The following is a 23,152-nucleotide window of genomic DNA, read 5'->3' as shown; positions in this document are numbered from 1 at the left end:
TCCGGTTCTTTCATAGCGGGTGCAGCTCCAGCCTTTTTGGGGGCCTCCGGTTCTTTTGTAGGTCCCTTGTCTACGGCAACATCTGCATAGGACTGAGCTCCATTCCGCTTTGGACAGTCTTTAAAGGCATGGCCTTCCATCCTGCACAGGTTACATATAATCACATTCTGACAGTTGGCGTTTTTATGCCCTGCTTGTTGGCACTTCCTGCAAAATCCTGCCTCCTCTTTACAGTCGGCTTGTTGGATGGCTTGGGGGACCTGTTCACCTAGATCATTATCATTAGGGTGACAAAAATAATAAATGTTGGATCATGTGACGGACCATGTGATGAACGCAGTGATGTCACCAGAGGTCCTTTTTCTCAAAGAAGAAGACAGAAGAGAAGCCAGGCTGCGCGAACAAGTGGATTAAGGTGAGTTTAATTTTAATTTTAATTTTTTTAACCCCTCCATCACTATTTTTCTAAGCATTCTGTATTAAGAATGCTATTATTTTCCCTTATAACAATGTTATAAGGAAAAATAATAAAATCTACAGAACACCTAACCCAAACGCGAACTTCTGTGAAGAAGTCCGGGTTCGGGTCTGGGTACCAAACATGCCGATTTTTCTCACGCGCATGCAAAACGCATTAAAACGATTTGCACTCGCGGGGAAAAATCTAGCATTTTCCTGCAACGCACCCGCATCTGTTCCCGCACATCACCCGCAACGCCCATGTGAACCCAGCCTTAGACGCTGACAGTTGCCTAGGAGACCCTGCCTGGATCTCCTGGGCTCTTCAGTAGCCGGCAGGCCCCGATGCCTGTGTAAGGCATTGGGGCTGCCATGGCAATAATCGGGTCCCCGCCACCACAGCACAGGGACTCAATGGCTAAGGAGAGGAAGCGCAAATCTCCCATATGCCGCGGTCAGCGCTGACCACGGCATATGAGGGGTTAATCCACCGGCATTGGCATTATCACCGATGCTGGTGGATGCAGCACGGATCCGGCTATCAGTAACAGCCGGATCTGTGCTGCTGATCGCAGCAGCACACATGGGTGGGAGGAAGGACTGCAGGACGAGAATGCTTGATCTGGGGCGAAAAGTACCGGCCATTTAGGACAAGCATTCTCATCCTGAGTCGTTAAGCTGTTAAGTGAGATTTATGTTTTCTATTTACATGACAGAAAACATTTAGGTGTTAGAGCTGCTACTTTGTGGAATATTAACATGTGAAATGTGCTTCTTGAGTAACTTTTGATTAAATAGTTTGATTGTAAGTTTTTTAGTTTTATAATAAAAATGTAAAGCTGGTCTTGCATGTCTCATAGTGCACAAGGCTGCCATTGTTAGGTATGCTGACTGTACCTGTCTCATGGATAGGTTGTTGGCTTGCACATACCCGGATTTTGGCATACAGCCTTTGTGTGATTGTCTGTTATATGTTGTTTATTGTGAGTTATAGGTAATGATTTATGTTAAAAATAAAATAATATAGCATCTATAAAAAGAAATTATTAATGATAAGTAAGAAAATACTTACTATAAAAGTAAATTAATGATAGGTAAAATAATAATTATATAAAAAAATAGGTATGGATGATAGCGTAATAAGGATTGAGAATAGCTATATACAATAAGAAGTGAGAAAATATTATAGGTTTATCTAGTGATAAAAAAAAAAAATCGAGAATATTCGCTATTATGAAGATATAGCAATATATTCTAGACCTTTGCGAATTCTCGAAGTGCCGATATTTGCAATAAAAATTTGCGATTAGAATATTAACGCTCAACACTATGGACTGACAGACTGCAGCCTTTACATTGACCGTGGACTGACCAGTGGCAGCCTTTATACCAGACCTTAGTATGGCAACAGCAGACATGTATGTAGTTCAGGGACACCACGTCCACCCCCCACCCCCCCCAGCTAAGTTAAAAATGTATGTTATGTCCCCCCACGTGATTTTTTGCCCAGGGGCCTCCACCAAGCTTAATTCTGCCCTGCACTTACATACATCATTAGATTCCTACAATTCCATTCCTACAACTCCTTCTTGGTGCATAATTTTTTTTCAATGAATGTATTTATTTACCACACTTACCATTCTTCCAGCAATGAAAAACAGTAATTGATGGGACAAGGAGTAGCCAGTACACCCCTTCTTCTTCATCTTCTTCCAGCAAGGTGCAGTCACAACACATGGCTCCTTGTTTTCATTGCTTTAGAACAAAATTAAGCAAATATAGTTAAACCATTTTATGTATTACACAGGACTTCAGGCTGGCAGTTTAATACCTACGTATACCTTACCTACGTGCTGTTTATGTGACAGCCTTAAAAACATTGGACGCAGCACTCCCTGCTGCTACAGTTAATGAGCTCACTTTGAAATAAATCTGTTCGAAATTAGGGATTTCATTTTTATTAATTTTTATGCTCTTTTCAATTTTCAGTGGCCACTTGTTTTAGTTTATTGTGCTGTCACCTTTTCACCTCTATTACATTTTTAGACATGCAAAAAAATGAATGAGTATTTTATAGACAATTTAACCCATAAAGTTATTATCAGAGACAATCGTTTCTATACAAATCAAATTTGTTAGGAATTTCCCAAAATATTTTAACTCAAAATGGTGACCACCAGATGTCAGAGAGGAAGAAATTTGCCACCTAAATGGGATACTTGTTAGGCTGTTTTTAAATAAAAAAAATATCAGACAATGCAGTGTGTTATTAACCAGGCTGTTTGTTACCAGAGGCTACCATCTGCTTACCCATAGTCATATATGTCACAGTCACTTTTACATTACTAATGTTGTCTTGGCATAAAGTGCTTGAGAGTGGTTGGATACAGTCCTAGGAGACCTTAACATCTCATACATGACTTTTCATGGCATCTGGGGCACTTGCGATTTAGATCAAATTTATTTGGCATTGAATCTGACATCCAAGTCGTTAGAATTATAACTGAAATGAATTTTGGGTAATTTGCTTATCTCGTGTTATCATACTAGTTAAGCCTTTAAACCAGGGATGCTCAACCTGCGGCCCTCTAGCTGTTGCAAAACTACAACTCCCAGCGTGCCCTAATATCTGTAGGCTGTCCAGTCATGCTGGGAGTTGTAGTTTTGCAACACCTGGAGGGCTGCAGGTTGGGCATCACTGCTTTAAACCATTGAAGGCACAGTTGTCCGTCAGGTCACAAATGTCTCAGGTTACAATATTAACTAACAATGACCTTTCCTGAGCCATGGTAACAGACAATGGCAATCTGCGGCAGAAGTCATAGGCTTCCTAGCCAGCCTGTTTTTAATGTTTTATTTTGGAACATTTCAATCAAAAGGGGACAAGAGTAAATGCCATACCTGGAGCATATTGCATTTTTCATTCAAATATTTTAAAAAAACACTAAATACACTCAACCACAATACAAACACCGCTCCTCCCAAAATGCTCTGTATGTACTGGGTTTCATAAAGCACTGTAGTTTTTACAGTAATGCATGGCTAAAGAAATACACAGTTAAAAATGCTACTGAAACATGGCAAATCACCCCAAATGATATGTCAGGCAATACGAAAACATTTGATTGGGGGCACCACTCAGAATCTCATTGGTTTTGACCTACAGTACAGACCAAAAGTTTGGACACACCTTCTCATTCAAAGAGTTTTCTTTATTTTCATGTCTATGAAAATTGTAGATTCACACTGAAGGCATCAAAACTATGAATTAACACATGTGGAATTATATACATAACAAACAAGTGTGAAACAACTGAAAATATGTCATATTCTAGGTTCTTCAAAGTAGCCACCTTTTGCTTTGATTACTGCTTTGCACACTCTTGGCATTCTCTTGATGAGCTTCAAGAGGTAGTCCCCTGAAATGGTTTTCACTTCACAGGTGTGCCCTGTCAGGTTTAATAAGTGGGATTTCTTGCCTTATAAATGGGGTTGGGACCATCAGTTGCATTGAGGGGAAGTCAGGTGGATACACAACTGATAGTCCTACTGAATAGACTGTTAGAATTTGTATTATGGCAAGAAAATAGCAGCTAAGTAAAGAAAAACGAGTGGCCATCATTACTTTAAGAAATGAAGGTCAGTCAGTCAGCCGAAAAATTGGGAAAACTTTGAAAGTAAGGGCTATTTGACCATGAAGGAGAGTGATGGGGTGCTGCGCCAGATGACCTGGCCTCCACAGTCACCGGACCTGAACCCAATCGAGATGGTTTGGGGTGAGCTGGACCGCAGAGTGAAGGCAAAAGGGCCAACAAGTGCTAAGCATCTCTGGGAACTCCTTCAAGACTGTTGGAAGACCATTTCAAGGGACTACCTCTTGAAGCTCATCAAGAAAATGCCAAGAGTGTGCAAAGCAGTAATCAAAGCAAAAGGTGGCTACTTTGAAGAACCTAGAATATGACATATTTTCAGTTGTTTCACACTTGTTTGTTATGTATATAATTCCACATGTGTTAATTCATAGTTTTGATGCCTTCATAGTCATGAAAATAAAGAAAACTCTTTGAATGAGAAGGTGTGTCCAAAATTTTGGTCTGTACTGTACATAGCCATAGGCACTTTGGGGCACATTTATTAAGACTTATATGGAGGTGCAGGCCTCTACATAACTTTGTAGCTTCCTCCAGCAGATCGTGCCACAACCTAGAATCTATACAAGCTCCCTTGCTAGTGGTGTATATCAGTTAATAAATGAGCCCCTGTGTGTGTTGCCATATGTTTCTACATAAGAGACTGTGTTACTGTAGGATAGATTTGTAAAACTTGAATAAAATTTTAACAAAAATTCAAATTATATTTACATCCTTTATGGACATTAATATGTTGGGGCAGCGCACTGCTTACTTACAGGTTTCCCAAAAGAGAGGAAATACATTCATCACTAAATTGCTCAGTAAAGCACAAAGATGTATCAGATAACGACTGTCTGTAGACCAGCCCTGAGGTAGTCTGGTTCCAAGAGGTAGGAAGGGTCCAGAATTGGTCTCCAAAAAAGGCTTGAAATTCTGACCATTAAAAAAAAATGTAGTTGATTTTTTTTCTACATATAGGAACATACAGAACTGACTGATTCATTAATTTGTCAACTGTTTCCATAATTAAAATTTAAAGGCTATGTACTTGCTTTGGGGGCATTTTTTTGTTATTGCATTGTACTCATTTTGAGCAAAAAAAGTTTTTTTCAATTGGTCTTTATAAAAAAATCTTTTTTTTCTATACAGAGCTGACATGCTCTAGTAGCACCCTTTGGATTTGCTGTCTTTTCTGTCAGACCAGGAGCAGAGGGACTCTATCTCTGCTCTCTGACACTAGAAACACTCATTAGAACTCAGTTTTTATCTTACTGATAAAAATGTGGTTTAAATAAGTGTTTATGGCCTCTTAGTTGTTTAGAGATAAAGTTTATTAGATGACCGGCACAAAGTGAAAATGAAAGTACAAATCACACAGCTAGAAAAACAGTTAACCCTTTTGTGACAGAATGGCTCAATATTTTTAATAAAGGCCAATGGAAAAAATCATTTTTAGACAAAAATGAGTAAAATGCAATCATTGAATTTTTTTTGCTGTACATAGCCTTTAAGCTAATAGTTTATATAAAACTACATTAGACTTGGTTCACACCATGTTTTTGTATACTGTTGAAATGTTTGTTGTTGGACAAATATACAATTAAAAAATTTAAATAGGATGCAACGGAACCTGACATCCTGCAGCATAGGTATTCTGCTGCATCATAGTATAAAGTTACCCTTTTTCAGATCTTTGGGGGAAAAAACAGTCCCTTCAAGAGAATGCAATAACATGGAGAATTCACAGAATATTCTCGGCTTGACCCACCATTTTTGGTATAGCTGGCTAACACCATGGGTCTCTCCGGTCTCTCCCTTGATAGATGATGTTGGAGGAGAGAAGCATCATTGGCATTGAGGTTCAATACCTGATTCTTTTGTTCTCCCGGGAGATGGGTCTGACACAAACGCTCTCCTCTTTCCAATTGACAACACATATACAGTCGTGGCCAAAAGTTTTGAGAATGACACAAATATTAGTTTTCACAAAGTTTGCTGCTAAACTGCTTTTAGATCTTTGTTTCAGTTGTTTCTGTGATGTAGTGAAATATAATTACATGCACTTCATACATTTCAAAGGCTTTTATCGACAATTACATGACATTTATGCAAAGAGTCAGTATTTGCAGTGTTGGCCCTTCTTTTTCAGGACCTCTGCAATTCGACTGGGCATGCTCTCAATCAACTTCTGGGCCAATTCCTGACTGATAGCAACCCATTCTTTCATAATCACTTCTTGGAGTTTGTCAGAATTAGTAGGGGGTTTTTTGTCCACCCGCCTCTTGAGGATTGACCACAAGTTCTCAATGGGATTAAGATCTGGGGAGTTTCCAGGCCATGGACCCAAAATGTCAACATTTTGGTCCCCGAGCCACTTCGTTATCACTTTTGCCTTATGGCACGGTGCTCCATCGTGCTGGAAAATGCATTGTTCTTCACCAAACTGTTGTTGGATTGTTGGAAGAAGTTGCTGTTGGAGGGTGTTTTGGTACCATTCTTTATTCATGGCTGTGTTTTTGAGCAAAATTGTGAGTGAGCCCACTCCCTTGGATGAGAAGCAACCCCACACATGAATGGTCTCAGGATGCTTTACTGTTGGCATGACACAGGACTGATGGTAACGCTCACCTTTTCTTCTCCGGACAAGCCTTTTTCCAGATGCCCCAAACAATCTGAAAGAGGTTTCATCGGAGAATATGACTTTGCCCCAGTCCTCAGCAGTCCATTCACCATACTTTCTGCAGAAGATCAATCTGTCCCTGATGTTTTTTTGGAGAGAAGTGGCTTCTTTGCTGCCCTTCTTGACACCAGGCCATCTTCCAAAAGTCTTCGCCTCACTGTGCGTGCAGATGCGCTCACACCTGCCTGCTGTCATTACTGAGCAAGCTCTGCACTGGTGGCACTCCGATCCCACAGCTGAATCCTCTTTAGGAGACGATCCTGGCGCTTTCTGGACTTTCTTGGACGCCCTGAAGCCTTCTTAACAAGAATTGAACCTCTTTCCTTGAAGTTCTTGATGATCCTATAAATTGTTGATTGAGGTGCAATCTTAGTAGCCACAATATCCTTGCCTGTGAAGCCATTTTTATGCAACGCAATGATGTCTGCACGCGTTTCTTTGCAGGTCACAATGGTTAACAATGGAAGAACAATGATTTCAAGCATCACCCTCCCTTTAACATGTCAAGTCTGCCATTTTAACCCAATCAGCCTGACATAATGATCTCCAGCCTTGTACTTGTCAACATTTTCACCTGAGTTAACAAGACGATTACTGAAATGATCTCAGCAGGTCCTTTAATGACAGCAATGAAATGCAGTGGAAAGTTTTTTTTGGGATTAAGTTAATTTTCATGGCAAAGAAGGACTATGCAATTCATCTGATCACTCTTCATAACATTCTGGAGTATATGCAAATTGCTATTATAAAAACTTAAGCAGCAACTTTTCCAATTTCCAATATTTATCTAATTCTCAAAACTTTTGGCCACGACTGTACACTCAGCCAAACTGAGTATCTATGTGAAATGGGGGGCGAGTAAGTGCATAGTCAAAAGCTTTAGGTTCCATGTATAGGACAGAGCATTCTAGAGCATGTGCTCCCAATATATAATGTGCCTAACAAAGTGCATATAGCATAAAAGGAAGGCAAAAGAGAGATTCCATAGCACTCCTCAGGTTGACTAATTTGTTAAAAAATATATGTAAAATAAAAGTGCAAACAGTGCTACTCGTTTCGAGAGTGGACCACTCTTTTCCTTAGGCCTCATGCACACGATCGTTGTGTGCATCCGCGTCCGTTCCGTCATTTTTCACAGTTTAGCGGAGGTCCCATTTATTTCTATGGAGCTGTGAAAAAAAACTGATAGTCCTCAGTTTTTTCTCTGCGCCCGTGATCCGTGATTCCAGTCCGTCAAAAAAATATAACCTGTCCTATTCTTGTCAGTGGAAAACGGAGGACGGACCCATTAAAGTCAATAGGTCCGTAAAAAAAAACGGATGCACAACTGGTATGTCATCCGTGTCCGCGTCCGTGTCTGTTTTTTTCTACAAGACCTTGGTGCAATAAAATTGCACTTTTAATTAACCTTCCTTTTTTTTCCCCTGTCAGACAAAAAAAAGGAAGACACAAGGAAACACAACTGAAGCAAAATCGGACACGGACCACTGAAGCCAAGTCACTGACAGTGAAAAAACACTCGTGTGCATGAGGCCTTAGGCACATGTCAAACAGATCCACTGAGATTAAATGACAAGAAGTGACATTATTACAAACACCAGATGAATAATTATAATTTAACATGATCAATGGTTTCTTTTAACACAAAAGGTACCATGGTGTTCAATCTAAAAATCCAGAAGGATTCACGGTTTATGAATGTATGAAATCTGTCCTTAGTTGAATCACTGATTTGTTCCAAAATAATCTATTGAAGATCTGCTATTTCTTTATTGTGAACTGATGTTTAACCACCTCAGCCCCCCTAGCTTAAACCCCCTTAATGACCAGACCACTTTTTACAATTCTGCACTACACTACTTTCACGGTTTATTGCTCGGTCATACAACTTACCACCCAAATGAATTTTACCTCCTTTTCTTCTCACTAATAGAGCTTTCATTTGGTGGTATTTCATTGCTGCTGACATTTTTTCTTTTTTAAATATTAATTGAAATTGACCGAAATTTTTGTCAAAAAATGATATTTTTCACTTTCTGTTGTAAAATTTTTCAAATAAAACTACATTTCTATATACATTTTTCTCTAAATTTATTGTTCTACATGTCTTTGATAAAAAAAAAATGCAATAAGTGTATATTTATTGGTTTGGGTAAAAGTTATAGCGTTTACAAACTATGGTGCAAAAATGTGAATTTATGCACTTTGACTTTCTGAGCACCTGTCATGTTTACTGAGGTTCTACAATGCCCAGACAGTAGAAACACCCCACAAATGACCCCATTTCGGAAAGTAGACACCCTAAGGTATTCTCTGATGGGCATAGTGAGTTCATGGAAGTTTTTATTTTTTGTTACAAGTTAGCGGAAAATTATATATATTATTTTTTTTTTTTTCTTGCAAAGTCTCATATTTCACTAACTTGTGACAAAAAATAAAATTTTACATGAACTCACCATACCCCTCACGGAATACCTTGGGGTGTCTTCTTTCTAAAATGGGGTCACTTGTGGGGTATTTATACTTGCATTTCAGGGGACCTAAAGCGTGAGAAGTAGTTTGGAATCGAAATGCGTAAAAATGCCCTGTGAAATCCTAAAAGTACCGATTGGAATTTGGGCCCCTTTGCGCACCTAGGCTGCAAAAAAGTGTCACACATGTGGTATCGCCGTACTCAGAAGAAGTAGGGCAATGTGTTTTGAGGTGTATTTTTACATATACCCATGCTGGGTGAGATAAATATCTCTGTAAAAGACAACTTTTCCCATTTTTTTATACAAAGTTGTCATTTTACAGAGATATTTCTCACACACAGTATGGGTATATGTAAAAATACACCCCAAAACACATTGCCCTCCTTCTCCTGAGTACGGCGATACCACATGGGTGACACTTTTTTGCAGCCTAGGTGCACAAAGGGGCCCAAATTCCAATGAGTATCTTTAGAATTTCACAGGGCATTTTTTACGCATTTGGATTCCAAACTACTTCTCACGCTTTAGGGCCCCTAAAATGCCAGGGCAGTATAAATACCCCACAAGTGACCCCATTTTGGAAAGAAGACACCCCAAGGTATTCCGTGAGGGGCATGGCGAGTTCCTAGAATATATATTTTTTTGGCACAAGTTAGCGGAAAATTTTGTATTTTTATTTATTTTTCTTACAAAGTCTCATATTCCACTAACTTGTGACAAAAAATAAAATTTTACATGAACTCGCCATGCCGCTCACGAAATACCTTGGGGTGTCTTCTTTCCAAAATGGGGTCACTTGTGGGGTATTTATACTGCCCTGGCATCTTAGGGGATCTAAAGCGTGAGAAGTAGTTTGGAATCCAAATGCAAAATAAATGCCCTGTGAAATCGTAAATAACGTACTCATTGGAATTTGGGCCCCTTTGCACACCTAGGCTGCAAAAAAGTATCACACATGTGGTATCGCCGTACTCAGGAGTAGTAGGGCAATGTGTTTTGGGGTGTATTTTTACATATACCCATACTGTGTGAGATAAATATCTCTGTAAAAGACAACTTTTCCCATTTTTTTATACAAAGTTGTCATTTTACAGAGATATTTCTCTCACCCAGCATGGGTATATGTAAAAATACACACCAAAACACATTGCCCTACTTCTCCTGAGTACGTCGATACCACATGTGTGACACTTTTTTGCAGCCTAGGTGCGCAAAGGGGCCCAAATTCCAATGAGTACCTTTTAAGGAGGGCATTTTTAGGCATTTGGATTCCAGACTTCTTCTCACGCTTTAGGGCCCCTAAAATGCCAGGGCAGTATAAATACCCCACATGTGACCCCATTTTCTAAAGAAGACACCCCAAGGTATTCCGTGAGGGGCATGGCGAGTTCCTAGAATATTTTTTTTTGGCACAAGTTAGCGGAAAATGTTTTTTTTTTTTTTTCTCTTACAAAGTCTCATATTCCACTAACTTGTGACAAAAAATAAAATTTTACATGAACTCGCCATGCCCCTCACGAAATACCTTGGGGTGTCTTCTTTCCAAAATGGGGTCACATGTGGGGTATTTATACTGCCCTGGCATTTTAGGGGCCCTAAAGCGTGAGAAGAAGTCTGGAATATAAATGTCTAAAAAATTTTACGCATTTCGATTCCGTGAGGGGTATGGTGAGTTCATGTGAGATTTTATTTTTTGTCACAAGTTAGTGGAATATGAGACTTTGTAAGAAAAAACAAAAAAAACAAAAAAAATCAATTTCCGCTAACTTGTGCCAAAAAAAAAATCTTCTATGAACTCGCCATGCCCCTCAAAAGTGATCTTTATAGCGCCGCAGTGATTTTACGGTGTTTTTGCAGTGATCAGAAAAAAAAAATTTCTGTCACTGCGGTAGGGCGGACTGAACGCAAGTGTGCGCACAAGATCAGGCCTGATCGGGCGAACACTGCGTTTTTTGTAGAGCCTATAGAACATGTCCTATTCTTGTCCGCAATTGCGGACAAGAAAAGGCATTTTCTATATAGTTCTGGCAATGTGCGGATCCGCAAAATGCGGAAAGCACATTGCCGGTGTCCTTGTTTTGCGGATCCGTGGTGTCCGTGTTTTGCGGATCCGTGGATCCGCGGATCTGCAAAACACATACGGACGTCTGAATGGAGCCTTACAGGGGGGTGATCAATGACAGGGGGGTGATCAGGGAGTCTATATGGGGTGATCAGGGGTTAATAAGGGGTTAATAAGTGACAGGGGGGGTGTAGTGTAGTGTGGTGATTGGTGCTACTTACAGAGCTGCCTGTGTCCTCTGGTGGTCGATCCAAGCAAAAGGGACCACCAGAGGACCAGGTAGCAGGTATATCAGACGCCGTTAACAAAACAGTGTCTGATATACCTTTCAGGGGTTAAAAAAATCGCATCTACAGCCTGCCAGCGAATGATCGCCACTGGCAGGCTGTAGATCAGCTCATTTACCTTCCGATCCTGTGAATGCGCGCTCCTGCGTGTGCGTGTTCACAGGTAATCTCGCGTCTCGCGAGATGACGCGCCGATGCGTCTACGAGGAACAAACCGACCGCCCACAGGATGCATCCCTGCGTTAGGCGGTCGGGAGGAGGTTAATCTGTGTTTATTCATGCTGTGCATGGTGCAGCCCACGTACTGGAGGCCACGCCAACATTGCAGGACATAAATTACAATGGCGCTAGCACAGTTTAAAAAACTTTTTATCTGAAAAATTTCACCTGTGGACTGTGAATAAAAGAAGTTAGCACCATGGCTAATGTTAACACAACACAGGCAATGTTTACCCCCGCATTTTAATAAGCCTACCAAGCCTACCAAGTTTGGAAAAAGAAACAGAGAGGGTTGGGTAACAGATGTTTTTTTTTTGTTGCTGTTTTTAGTTGGCTGGATGCCAGAATATGTTTCAATGTCCTGGCCCTTCTATAAATCACTTTTGGTTCTGGAGGCACAAGCTTCCTCAAAATCGGATCACTGAACATAATAGGCCAATGTTTACCCAGTATCCGTTTAATTCGTGTATGTGTAATAAAAGTCATAGAGTATTTTTTACACATCTCGGGCTTAGTTCTCCAAGGGCACAGCCAATCTTCCTGATCTAATGCTTTTGCCTTGTTGTATGCTGCTGATATAATTTTTTTAGGGTATTTTTTCTCTGGGAATCAAGCGGATTTGGGCCTGTTCTTTGAAATCCGCATCAAGAGTAAAAAAAAATCGTATTCGTACAATTTTAAATACTATATGAATTTTTAATTTTTTTTATTGTTTTATGGACAAGGATAGGACTGTTCTATAGATGGCAGGAAATTCCGTTCCACAACCTGCAGAATGTACATGGCCAGTATCTGTGTTTTGCGGACCACAGAAACAGCAACGGCTGTGTGCATGAGCCCTAAGGATGAGTTACACATAACCATATAGCTTTCTGGTCTTCTGATGCATCAAAAGAACAGAAAAAAAACAAAACAGATCTGTTATTTTTGACCATCAGTTGTGCTCTGTTTGCATTGGTTTTGGTCAGTTCTCTCAGACAACAGAAACTTTTGACGGGAATCGTTAATTTCTAACGATAATTTGTTTTCCCTTAGTCCTAACAGCAGCACAGATGGGGTTAACTGCCCCTGTGGACTGGTAGGACCGGCGGAATTTTTAATGAGCCCAAGAACCAATAAACGATCTTCGGCTCCCTGAAAGGGAGGAGATCACCCCCCAGCCCACCGTGTTTTTAACAAGCAAAATGTATTTAGGGTGGGATATTTGTGTGCTGCTGTTAGGACTAAGGGAAAACAAATTATCGTTAGAAATTAACGGTTCCCTTACGTCCTACCAGCAGCACAGATGGGGAGATAGCAAGAAGAATCCCCTAGGGAGGGTCCTCATGCCTGGCAGAACTAAGAACTGTCTGCCCAAAAGCCGAAAACTCTGCCACCCTAGCATCTATCCTATAATGGGAGATGAAGGTTGACTCAGAGCTCCAGGAGGCCGCCTTACAGATCAACTCTAAGGGGAGAAGTCTTCTCTCCGCAACAGAGGTGGAGACAGCCCTAGTAGAATGGGCTCTCACAAACTCCGGAGGATCTAGGGATTGGGAGACGAAAGCCTCCCTAATGGCCTCCTTGATCCAGCGACTAATGGTAGCTTTAGACGCTTTACGGCCTTTAGACTTACCGGCAAACAGGATGAGGAGATTCTCATCTATCCTGAACTCTCTGGATCTATCCACATAGACCTGGAGGCACCTTGAAATATCCAGCGGATCTCTTGCTGGAGTATCAGAGGAGGAGGCTGAAAATAAAACTGGTAAAGAGATTACCTGGTTGATATTATGGAAGGTAGGCACCTTAGGCCTGAAGTAGGGTAAAAACTTCAGGAGTATTCTGTCCTGTAGGAAGATAATATAAGGGTGAATTGCAGAGAAGGCCTGCAATTCAGAGATTCTTTTGGCTGAAGCTACAGCCAGAAGAAAAACCATCTTTAAAGTCAAAAATCTGAATTCCACCTCCTCCCAAGGCTCGAAGGGGGGAGATGCTAGCCCCCTGAGTAATACTGAAAGATCCCACTGGGGGATAGGTTTCAGTATAGTAGGCTTTAGTCTTTCAGCTCCCTTCAGGAAGCGTTTGATGAGTGGGTCCCGAGAATGTGGCCTGTTGAGACAGGCCGAGATGGCACAAATCTGTACCTTCAAGGTAGCTGGAGAAAGGCCTTTATCTAATCCATCTTGAAGGAATTGTAGTATCGCAGGAAGGGGCGGATCTGCGGACGCCACCTGTTTGGAATCACACCATGCCACGAAGATTCTCATGATCCTGGAGTAGGCCTTCTTTGTAGACTCTGCTCTGGAATGCGACAAAGTTTTCAGGACCGACTCGGAAAGCCCTTCTATGTTGGGAAGGGACTGATCAACCTCCAGGCTGTCAGGTTGAACCTGTGCAGATCTGGGCAGAGGTGAGTGTCCCACGACACCAGGGTCTGCTCCGGGGGGAGTCTCCAGTATTGTCCCCGACTCATCTGAATGAGCTGGGTAAACCAGGATCTCCTGGGCCAGAACGGTATGATGGCTATTACCGAGGCCTGATCCTGACGGATTTTCATCAATACCCTCGGTATCATGGAAAATGGAGGGAAGATGTAAGCCAGCCTGAACCTCCACGGTATTGACAGAGCATCTATCACCAGGGGGTTGTCTTCCCTGTACAGGGAACAGAACCTCAGCACCTTGGCGTTGAACCTGGTTGCCATGAGATCCACCTCTGGCATACCCCATCTGTGAACTAACTGCCTGAAGATCTCCGGATGCAGAGACCACTCCATGGTCGGTAATCCTTGACTTAAGCGGTCCGCTATCATATTGAGGGAACCTCGAATATGAGTGGCAGATAGATGGGAAAGGTTCGTCTCTGCCCACCGAAGAATTACCCCGATCTCTGACAGAAGGGGCAATGATCTTGTGCCTCCCTGCTTGTTTATATAGAGAACCGCAGTCATATTGTCTGACTGGACTTTCACTGCTTTGCCCCGGATCTGAGGGGCGAAGTGAAGGAGGGCTAGCGGGATAGCTCGCATCTCGCGAAGATTGGAAGAAAGACGCCGCTCCAGAGGAGACCAAGATCCCTGTACTGGGGATCCGTCCAGGTGAGCGCCCCAGCCTACAAGGGACGCGTCTGTAGTCAATATGACCCAAACTGGTTGGGTCATAGACTTCCCTGCTGGTAGCTGAAACCACCATCTGAGGGAATTCCGGGTTTGACCGGACAGGGAGCACAGGGAATCTAGCCCCGCAGGGCTGCCGTTCCATAAGTGTAAGACCTCCGACTGAAGGGGACAGAGGTGCCATAAAGCCCAAGGGACTGCGTCCGCAGCCGCTGAAATGAGCCCCAGCATCTTCATGAGAGTCCGGATAGAGACTCGACGAGGGACAAAAAGGACTCTAGCTAGGTCCTGGATCCGCGCTCTCCTTTCTAGAGTCAACCGGAGGGACATCTCCACAGAGTCGACCACGAATCCTAAATAATGGATTGAAGTCGATGGGCTCACATTCGACTTCTGCCAGTTAATAATCCAGCCCAGGCGGAGGAGAAAGGAGATTGCGATCTGAAGATGGTGGGTAAGAACCGGAACTGAAGAGGCTATGAAGAGCCAATCGTCCAGATAAGGGATAATAGCCAGTCCTTGAAGTCTCAAAGCTGCCACCACCAACACCACCACCTTGGTGAAGATAAGGGGGGCGGAAGAGATTCCAAAGGGAAGCGCGGTGAACTGAAAGTGCCTGCGAACCCCTAACATCTGGACCTCGATCCTGAGGAATTTCCGGGAGGCGGAATGGATCGGGATGTGAAGATACGCATCCTTGAGGTCCAGAGTAGCCATGACGTCCCCAGGGTTGAGGATATGGCTGACTGACCTTATGGTTTCCATCCGAAACCTGGTTTTCCTTATAAATTGATTGAGATATCTCAAGTCAATGGTCATCCGGAGATCTCCCGTCTTCTTGGGAACCAGGAACACTGGAGAATAAATCCCTAGGCCTCTCTCCCCTGCCGGCACCTCCTCTAGGGCTCCCTTGGAGATATAGTCCTGAATATAAGATTCTAGGATCTTTTGTTTGGCAGACCCGAAGTTTCGTGTGGCGATGAATCTCTCTGGGTGGAGGGAGATAAGATCTACCTGGTGCCCGGCAGAAACTATGTCCTGAACCCAGGGGTCTGGGATCAACTGGGCCCAAGGGTCTTTGAAATAGGAGAGACGGCCCCCCACGGGAATCTGGGGGAGGGGTACGGGAAAGTCTAGAGGAGATACTGCAGGGGCAGCAGGGCTTATCCAAGAGCCTCGAGGAGGTCCATAGTCAGGAGGGTTTTGCCTCCCTGGTGGGTTTGCGGGAGCATCTCGAAAATTTACGAGACGGCCCCCCCCCAATCTCTGCGCCTAGCCTGCTGCCCTGGACGAAGGAGGAGGAGGAAGCCCCGCCCACAGGGCGGGCCCTCGATCGAGACCAGCCCAGAGAGGTAATAGAGCCTATACTGCCTCAGCTTGACCCTATGTGTCTCCCCCAAGCTACCCTGGAGTTCAGGATGTCCATAAGGAGACAGATTAAATAAAGCGGTGAGGTTTAGAAACCTCACCGCATCGATACGGAAAACCGGAAGTGATGTAGCGCACCTGGTGCGCGTCACTTCTGGAAGATGGCGGCGCCCACAGCACCGCACACATGCGGCAATGGAGAGAACGGGACACCGCAACCATCTGGAAGAAGAGGGGAGGGGGACACCCCCCCCCCGACGGTACCCTAGAGAAAAAAATAGCCACAATAAGGACTATAATAAAGGCAATAAGAGCAAAAAAAGGGCGATCCTAGATTAATGAAAGAAAGAGCCCCTAAGCACTCTTCAGCTCCCTGAGGGGGAGCGACACGCCAGTCCACCTGTCAAAAGGACAGAAAAAAACACGGTGGGCTGGGGGGTGATCTCCTCCCTTTCAGGGAGCCGAAGATCGTTTATTGGTTCTTGGGCTCATTAAAAATTCCGCCGGTCCTACCAGTCCACAGGGGCAGTTAACCCCATCTGTGCTGCTGGTAGGACGTAAGGGAATAAGTCCTGCGTGCAAGTCTATTCTGGTGTGGAGCATTCCACATTTTTGGTCCAGCCTTGAATAGAGCAGTCCTATCCTTGTCTGTGATATGGACAAGAATAGGATATGTTCTATTTTTTTGCAGGACCTCAGAACGGACGTGTGGATGAGGACAGCACATGGAGTGAAGTGAATGGGTCCACATTACGGCTCGGGTGTGGGCCCAAACCACACTTGTGTGCTTGAGGCCAAAGATTTGCCTCCTCCTGAGATCTGACCATTTTTGGAGGAATATTCTCAAATCTTAATGCACGTAACAGAACAGATGGCCATGTGCTGACCGAGCTTCCACACCTGGGCAGATTTTCATTAGTCAGGCTTCAGAGCATGTCAGATGGACATTTGCATCATATCCTACTGAAGAGTGAAGTAGAAAATATCATTACACTTCTATCTGAGAAAGGGGATTTTAATGAGTGTATGAAATGTCGGCCAATATTAAAAATGTAGAAAAACTTTGCACTCAGTGTTCTTGTCAGGGTTCCTAGCCATTGTGCGCCACATGCACACATTTTATACATAATCCCTCAACTCATATATAGATGTTAAATATTATTAAAGCCAGTCTTACCTTCAAAGTATTCCGGGTCTCTTTGCTTGGTAAAGCAAGATAGCTTATTAAGTGTATCCTTTAATACATTCTTTAACCTCTTTATCAGTATGTAAATGTGCGGGGCCTTCTTAGTATCACACCTTTCAAGTGTGCCTTTAATCTGCTCTGCAATACAAGAACAAACAGAAACCTGCTGGTATTACAGGAACTTCATCACTACAATTAATGGGAATTGAAAGGAATATATGATTACATTCGCCAGGCATCTTATTGGTGGCTGCATAGCCGTAGGTGGTTTTCTGAACACTAACTTTTCTCAAATGGCATTGATCATGTAGAGAAAGTTAATACAAGGCTCTTACTAATGTATTGTGATTGCCCATATTGCTTACTTTGCTAGCTTGATTCATTTTTCCATGGAAACGAGCAATGTATAATGTGATGGAAAAACGAATCCAGCCAGCAAATGAAGCAGTATGGACAATCACAATACATTAGTAAGGGGCTTGTACTAACTTCCTCTACATGATGAATGCAATTTGCTGAAGTGACAAATAGTGATGGACGAACATCAGCCCGGACGGTTCGCGAACGCAATCAAACGAACGCGATCAAATGTTCACAAACCGCAAGTTCGAGGCGAGCCCCATTCACTTTAATGGCAGGCGAACCTGAAAAACCTTCAGGTCATATTTGCAGCCACCAAATACTTACAAGAAGTGTACAAATCGTCCCACAACATGGACAGTGACATACCAGAGGGGGATCATTGGCAAAAATTCCCACAAAAAATATGTATTTTAAGCAGGGGCCATTTTTATGCGTCTTAAATTGAAACTCTCAAAAATGTGTCGGAGCCTACAAAGATTTTATTTTAGGCCACGGGAGTTCAGGCCCCAAACATTAGGCATTCACCGGACAGAAAACATCAAGTGATTATGTGGCTGGAGGTATATTAGACGGTCAATTTTACTGCAGGTCAGTGGAGTACAGGCCCCAAAAATTATTCATTCAATGTACAGAAAAGAACAAGCTTTGTCTTCTTCTCATTGTCTGTCAGTAGTAGAGGCCTAAGCATGGCAGGCAGGTTCCCCCAGAAGTATCTTGCTGGATGAGCAGCCAATACTGCACTTGCATCAATCTTGACAGGATTCGGCTCCATGTGTAGAGGAATTGTTTTTTTGGAATGCTTTCTCCATCGCAACACCCTCCACGTTGTTGAATAAACTGAAGACTGGCCGATTCTCTCCTAAGAATTTTTTTTAATGTTATTATTACATTTATTAAACATTTTATTATCAAAATTTATTCCATATATATTATAAAATTCGGTGTCTCCATGATTAATCTGCAGCGTGGGGGTCCCACTTCCAAAATAAAGTGGGGCGAATAGATGGCGGATGATCGGGACGCTCCATGATCTTCCCAGGAGCTGATTTTGGAAGCCGCGGTTCATTTCTGAGACGTCTGTGTGGGAATCCGAAGACCATCTCCATCTCCGTGCACCACAGGATGTCCTCCTCCTCCTGTGTTAGGAAAAAAGAAATTTTTATTATAAAATGTATTAAACATTTTATTATTAAATGTATTAAATATAATAAGGATGCCCTCCTTTCCATTCCATGATGACTGGGAACCCCTGACGAAGAGATTGGGCCTTGGTTGGTTTGAATCGTGATTAAATTCGCAACTCTTCTGGGCTCCAAGCAATCTTGAAGCTTTGTCTTCTTCTCATTGTCTGTCGCTAGTAGAGGCCTAAGCATGCCAGGCAGGTTCCCCCAGAAGTATCTTGCTGGATGAGCAGCCAATTACCGCACTTGCATCAATCTTGACAGGATTCAGCTCCAGGTGGAGAGTAATTTTTGGGGGGAATTCTTTCTCCACCACAACACCACGTCGTTGAATAAACAGAAGACAGGCCAATTCTCTCCTGTCTTACGCAACATTTAATTTTTATTATTAAATGTATTAAATATTTTAACAATAATTTTAACAAGCCAAAACTTGATTTAAATGATAAGAAACTATACTTAAATTTGCCAAAACTGGCCTAAAAACTCAAGAATGAACTCTGCCTTATAGGTCGATGTTAGTGTCAAGAAGAAGTGCACTCCTTTTACACCCTTGTCAGCTGATTCCACATAGATGTCTACAGAACCTGTTCTATTACACGCTTATATAAGTAGAGCCCCCCTGACAGAGTGGAGAGGACGTCAGTAGTAAGTTTGTGTTGACGTCACAGATAAATTTGCCCTTCCTCTGATCCGTCAGAACAATAAACCACAAAAAACGGATCCTGTCTGTGGAGTATACACCTTCACTTGGTCAGCATTTGCTCATCAGTATTGCTAAAGCCCAAAAACAACAGGAGTGGATGTAAAACAGAGATGACACGTGAATGGAATATTTGCATGTCTTCTGTGTTTTGTACCTACTCCTGCTTTTGTCTACCAAATCACAATCCAATTCTGATGGTACCATACAGGCCTTACAGCTGCTACACAGACAGGATCTGTTGTGCGTCTCATTTTTCCTTCCTTCTGACAGATCAGAAGAAAGGTCAAATAAATGATGATGTCAGCCAGGCCGAAAGCCAAAATAGTGGCCCAGGCATGAAGTGGGGAGGGTGTGAACAGCATGAGAAGTCCACAGAGTGTCCCAATGACAGAGTGGTGAGGTGGCGGCAGCATCATGAGGCGACAGAGTGGCACAATGACTGTAGAGGTGGCAGCAGTATGAGGAGGCCACCGAGTGGCACAATCACAGAGTATGTAGTTGGCAGCAGTATGTGGAGGCCAGCGAGTGGTCAGGTTACATAGTGTGGAGATAGCAGCATCAGGAGGCCAGAGTGACAAGGTGACATAGTGTGGACATGGCAGCAGCAGCATGATACAGCAGAGTGGCACGGTGACATAGTGTGGACATGGCAGCACCAGGAGGCCACAGAGTGGCAAGGTGACATAGTGTGGACATGGCAGCATCAGTAGGCCACAAAGTGGCAAGGTGACATAGTGTGGAGGTGGGTGGCAATACTAGTACTCACTAAAGATGGTGGGTGAAAGAAGAAGCACTTGGCATCAGATGTGTGGCATCAGGCAGGTAACAGCATAAGAATAGTAGCTGAAGCAGGTAGCCAGAAGAAAACGGTCTCTATTATCAAAATGTTGTGGCACCATGGATGATCTAGTCTGATGCATCAGGCATTGGTGTGTTAAAATCCTGGCTGATCCACGCCTGATTCATCTTGATGCAGTGTCCCACTATGTGCTATATGTCGGCACTTTAAACTCTTGCTAAGGGTCCATTCACACGTCCGTAAGTGTTTTGCTGATCCGCAAATTGCGGATCCGCAAAACACGGACACCTGCAATGTGTGATCCGCAATTTGCGGATCCGCACATCACAGAAACTAATAGAAAAAGCCTTTTCTGGTCCGCAATTGCGGACAAGAATAGGACATGTTCTATTTTTTCCAGGAACGAAATTGCGGATTCCGAAAAAACGGATGCGGATCCCGAAAAAACGGATGCGGATCCAGGAAATGTGGATTTGCATCCATTCAAAGTGAATGGGTCCGCAAATTGCGGAACGAATGCGGACCCAAATTACGGACGTGTGAATGGACCCTAAATGTCATATCAAATGTATTGTGGTATGCTGTAGTTCCCTTTAACAGGCTGGCAGTATCATTTACTTTTATTCGCTCCTTGGTGGTGCAGGAACCACTTAGATATATAGCTTGGGGGGGGGTGTAAAGTTAGTGTGTCCAATGTTAATGAAGAGATGAGGAAGTTAATGGAGGAGGTGGAAATTTTTATTTCTACCTAAATAATTCACAAAAGATTTTACCGCATATAAGTGCAGTGCTTAACACGGAATACATGTTTTTTTTTCACCCAAATATTTCAAAAGATATTTTAGCGCATATCAGTGCAGCGCGTAACGCAGAGTACAAGATTTTTTCTGAAGTGAACGGGACGTAGCGGAGGAAGTAGGTCTGCGCTGGAAGAGCGAGACGCGAACCTCGTGCGGTTTCTGCGCTGCAGAAAAGTCCCCGTAGTGTCCAGTAAGCAATACCGTAGATAGATGCGGACTGGTGTGAATTATTTCGCATTTTTGTCCAGGGTTAGTGCATAGTGAATTCACCTGTATTGGTGCGCCGCTCTTATGGACGTCGTCACATAACTGTGCAGTGTATGAAACGTGAATACAAAATTTCAGCACAATGTAATTCAGTCCATACCATTCCCACATATAACTGCAGCGCTGAACACTGAATATATCTTGATTTTTGTACAGAAATACGCCAATAAAAGCTTTACCTCATATAACTGCAACAGTGAACGCTGAATATATTTTTATTTTTCTACTGATATACGTCAATAAATGTTTTTCAAGATATAAGTGCAGCAGCAAATGGCGAATGTATATTTCTTTTTCTACTGATATACGTCAATAAAGGTTTCTCTACATATAAGTGCACCAGCGAATGGCGAATGTATATTTCTTTTTATACTGCAATACGCCAGTAAAGGCTTTACCAGATATAACTGCAACAGTGAACTGAGAATATATTTTTCTTGTAGTACTGAAACACAGTGGGATGCAAAAGTTTGGGCAACCTTGTTAATCGTCATGATTTTCCTGTATAAATCGTTGGTTGTTATTATAAAAAAATGTCAGTTAAATATATCATATAGGAGGCACACACAGTGATATTTGAGAAGTGAAATTAAGTTTATTGGATTTACAGAAAGTGTGCTATAATTGTTTAAACAAAATAAGGCAGGTGCATACATTTGGGCACTGTTGTCATTTTATTTATTCCAAAACCTTTAGAACTAATTATTGGAACTCAAATTGGCTTGGTAAGCTCAGTGACCCCTGACCTACATACACAGGTGAATCCAATTATGAGAAAGAGTATTTAAGGGGGTCACTTGTAAGTTTCCCTCCTCTTTTAATTTTCTCTGAAGAGTAGCAACATGGGGGTCTCAAAACAACTCTCAAATGACCTGAAGACAAAGATTGTTCACCATCATGGTTTAGGGGAAGGATACAGAAAGCTGTCTCAGAGATTTCAGCTGTCTGTTTCCACAGTTAGGAACATATTGAGGAAATGGAAGACCACAGGCTCAGTTCAAGTTAAGGCTCGAAGTGGCAGACCAAGAAAAATCTCAGATAGACAGAAGCGACGAATGGTGAGAACAGTCAGAGTCAACCCACAGACCAGCACCAAAGACCTACAACATCATCTTGCTGCAGATGGAGTCACTGTGCATCGTTCAACCATTCGGCGCACTTTACACAAGGAGATGCTGTATGCGAGAGTGATGCAGAGGAAGCCTTTTCTCTGCCCACAGCACAAAAAGTGCCGCTTGAGGTGGGCTAAAGCACATTTGGACAAGCCAGCTTCATTTTGGAATAAGGTGCTGTGGACTGATGAAACTAAAATTTAGTTATTTGGCCATAACAAGGGGCGTTATGCATGGAGGAAAGAGAACACAGCATTCCAAGAAAAACACCTGCTACCTACAGTAAAATATGGTGGTGGTTCCATCATGCTGTGGGGCTGTGTGGCCAGTGCAGGGACTGGGAATCTTGTCAAAGTTGAGGGACGCATGGATTCCACTCAGTATCAGCAGATTCTGGAGACCAATGTCCAGGGATCAGTGACAAAGCTGAACCTGCGCCGAGGCTGGATCTTTCAACAAG

General features: G+C 42.8%; 1 protein-coding gene across 1 annotated transcript in view; it reads right to left on the bottom strand.

Moving 5' to 3' along the window:
- C7H16orf89 (chromosome 7 C16orf89 homolog) overlaps nucleotides 1-23,152 on the bottom strand; it is a 163,884-nt gene that overhangs the window by 91,411 nt on the left and 49,321 nt on the right. The window contains exon 2 of the mRNA XM_040440635.1: nucleotides 2,097-2,214. Coding sequence (XP_040296569.1) covers nucleotides 2,097-2,165 — 69 coding nt within the window. The 5' untranslated portion in view covers nucleotides 2,166-2,214. The remainder of the gene's footprint in view (nucleotides 1-2,096; nucleotides 2,215-23,152) is intronic.

This window comes from Bufo bufo, chromosome 7 (assembly GCF_905171765.1).
Source record: "Bufo bufo chromosome 7, aBufBuf1.1, whole genome shotgun sequence".
Lineage (NCBI taxonomy): Eukaryota > Metazoa > Chordata > Amphibia > Anura > Bufonidae > Bufo > Bufo bufo.
This window is presented reverse-complemented; position numbering and strand designations above follow the sequence as displayed.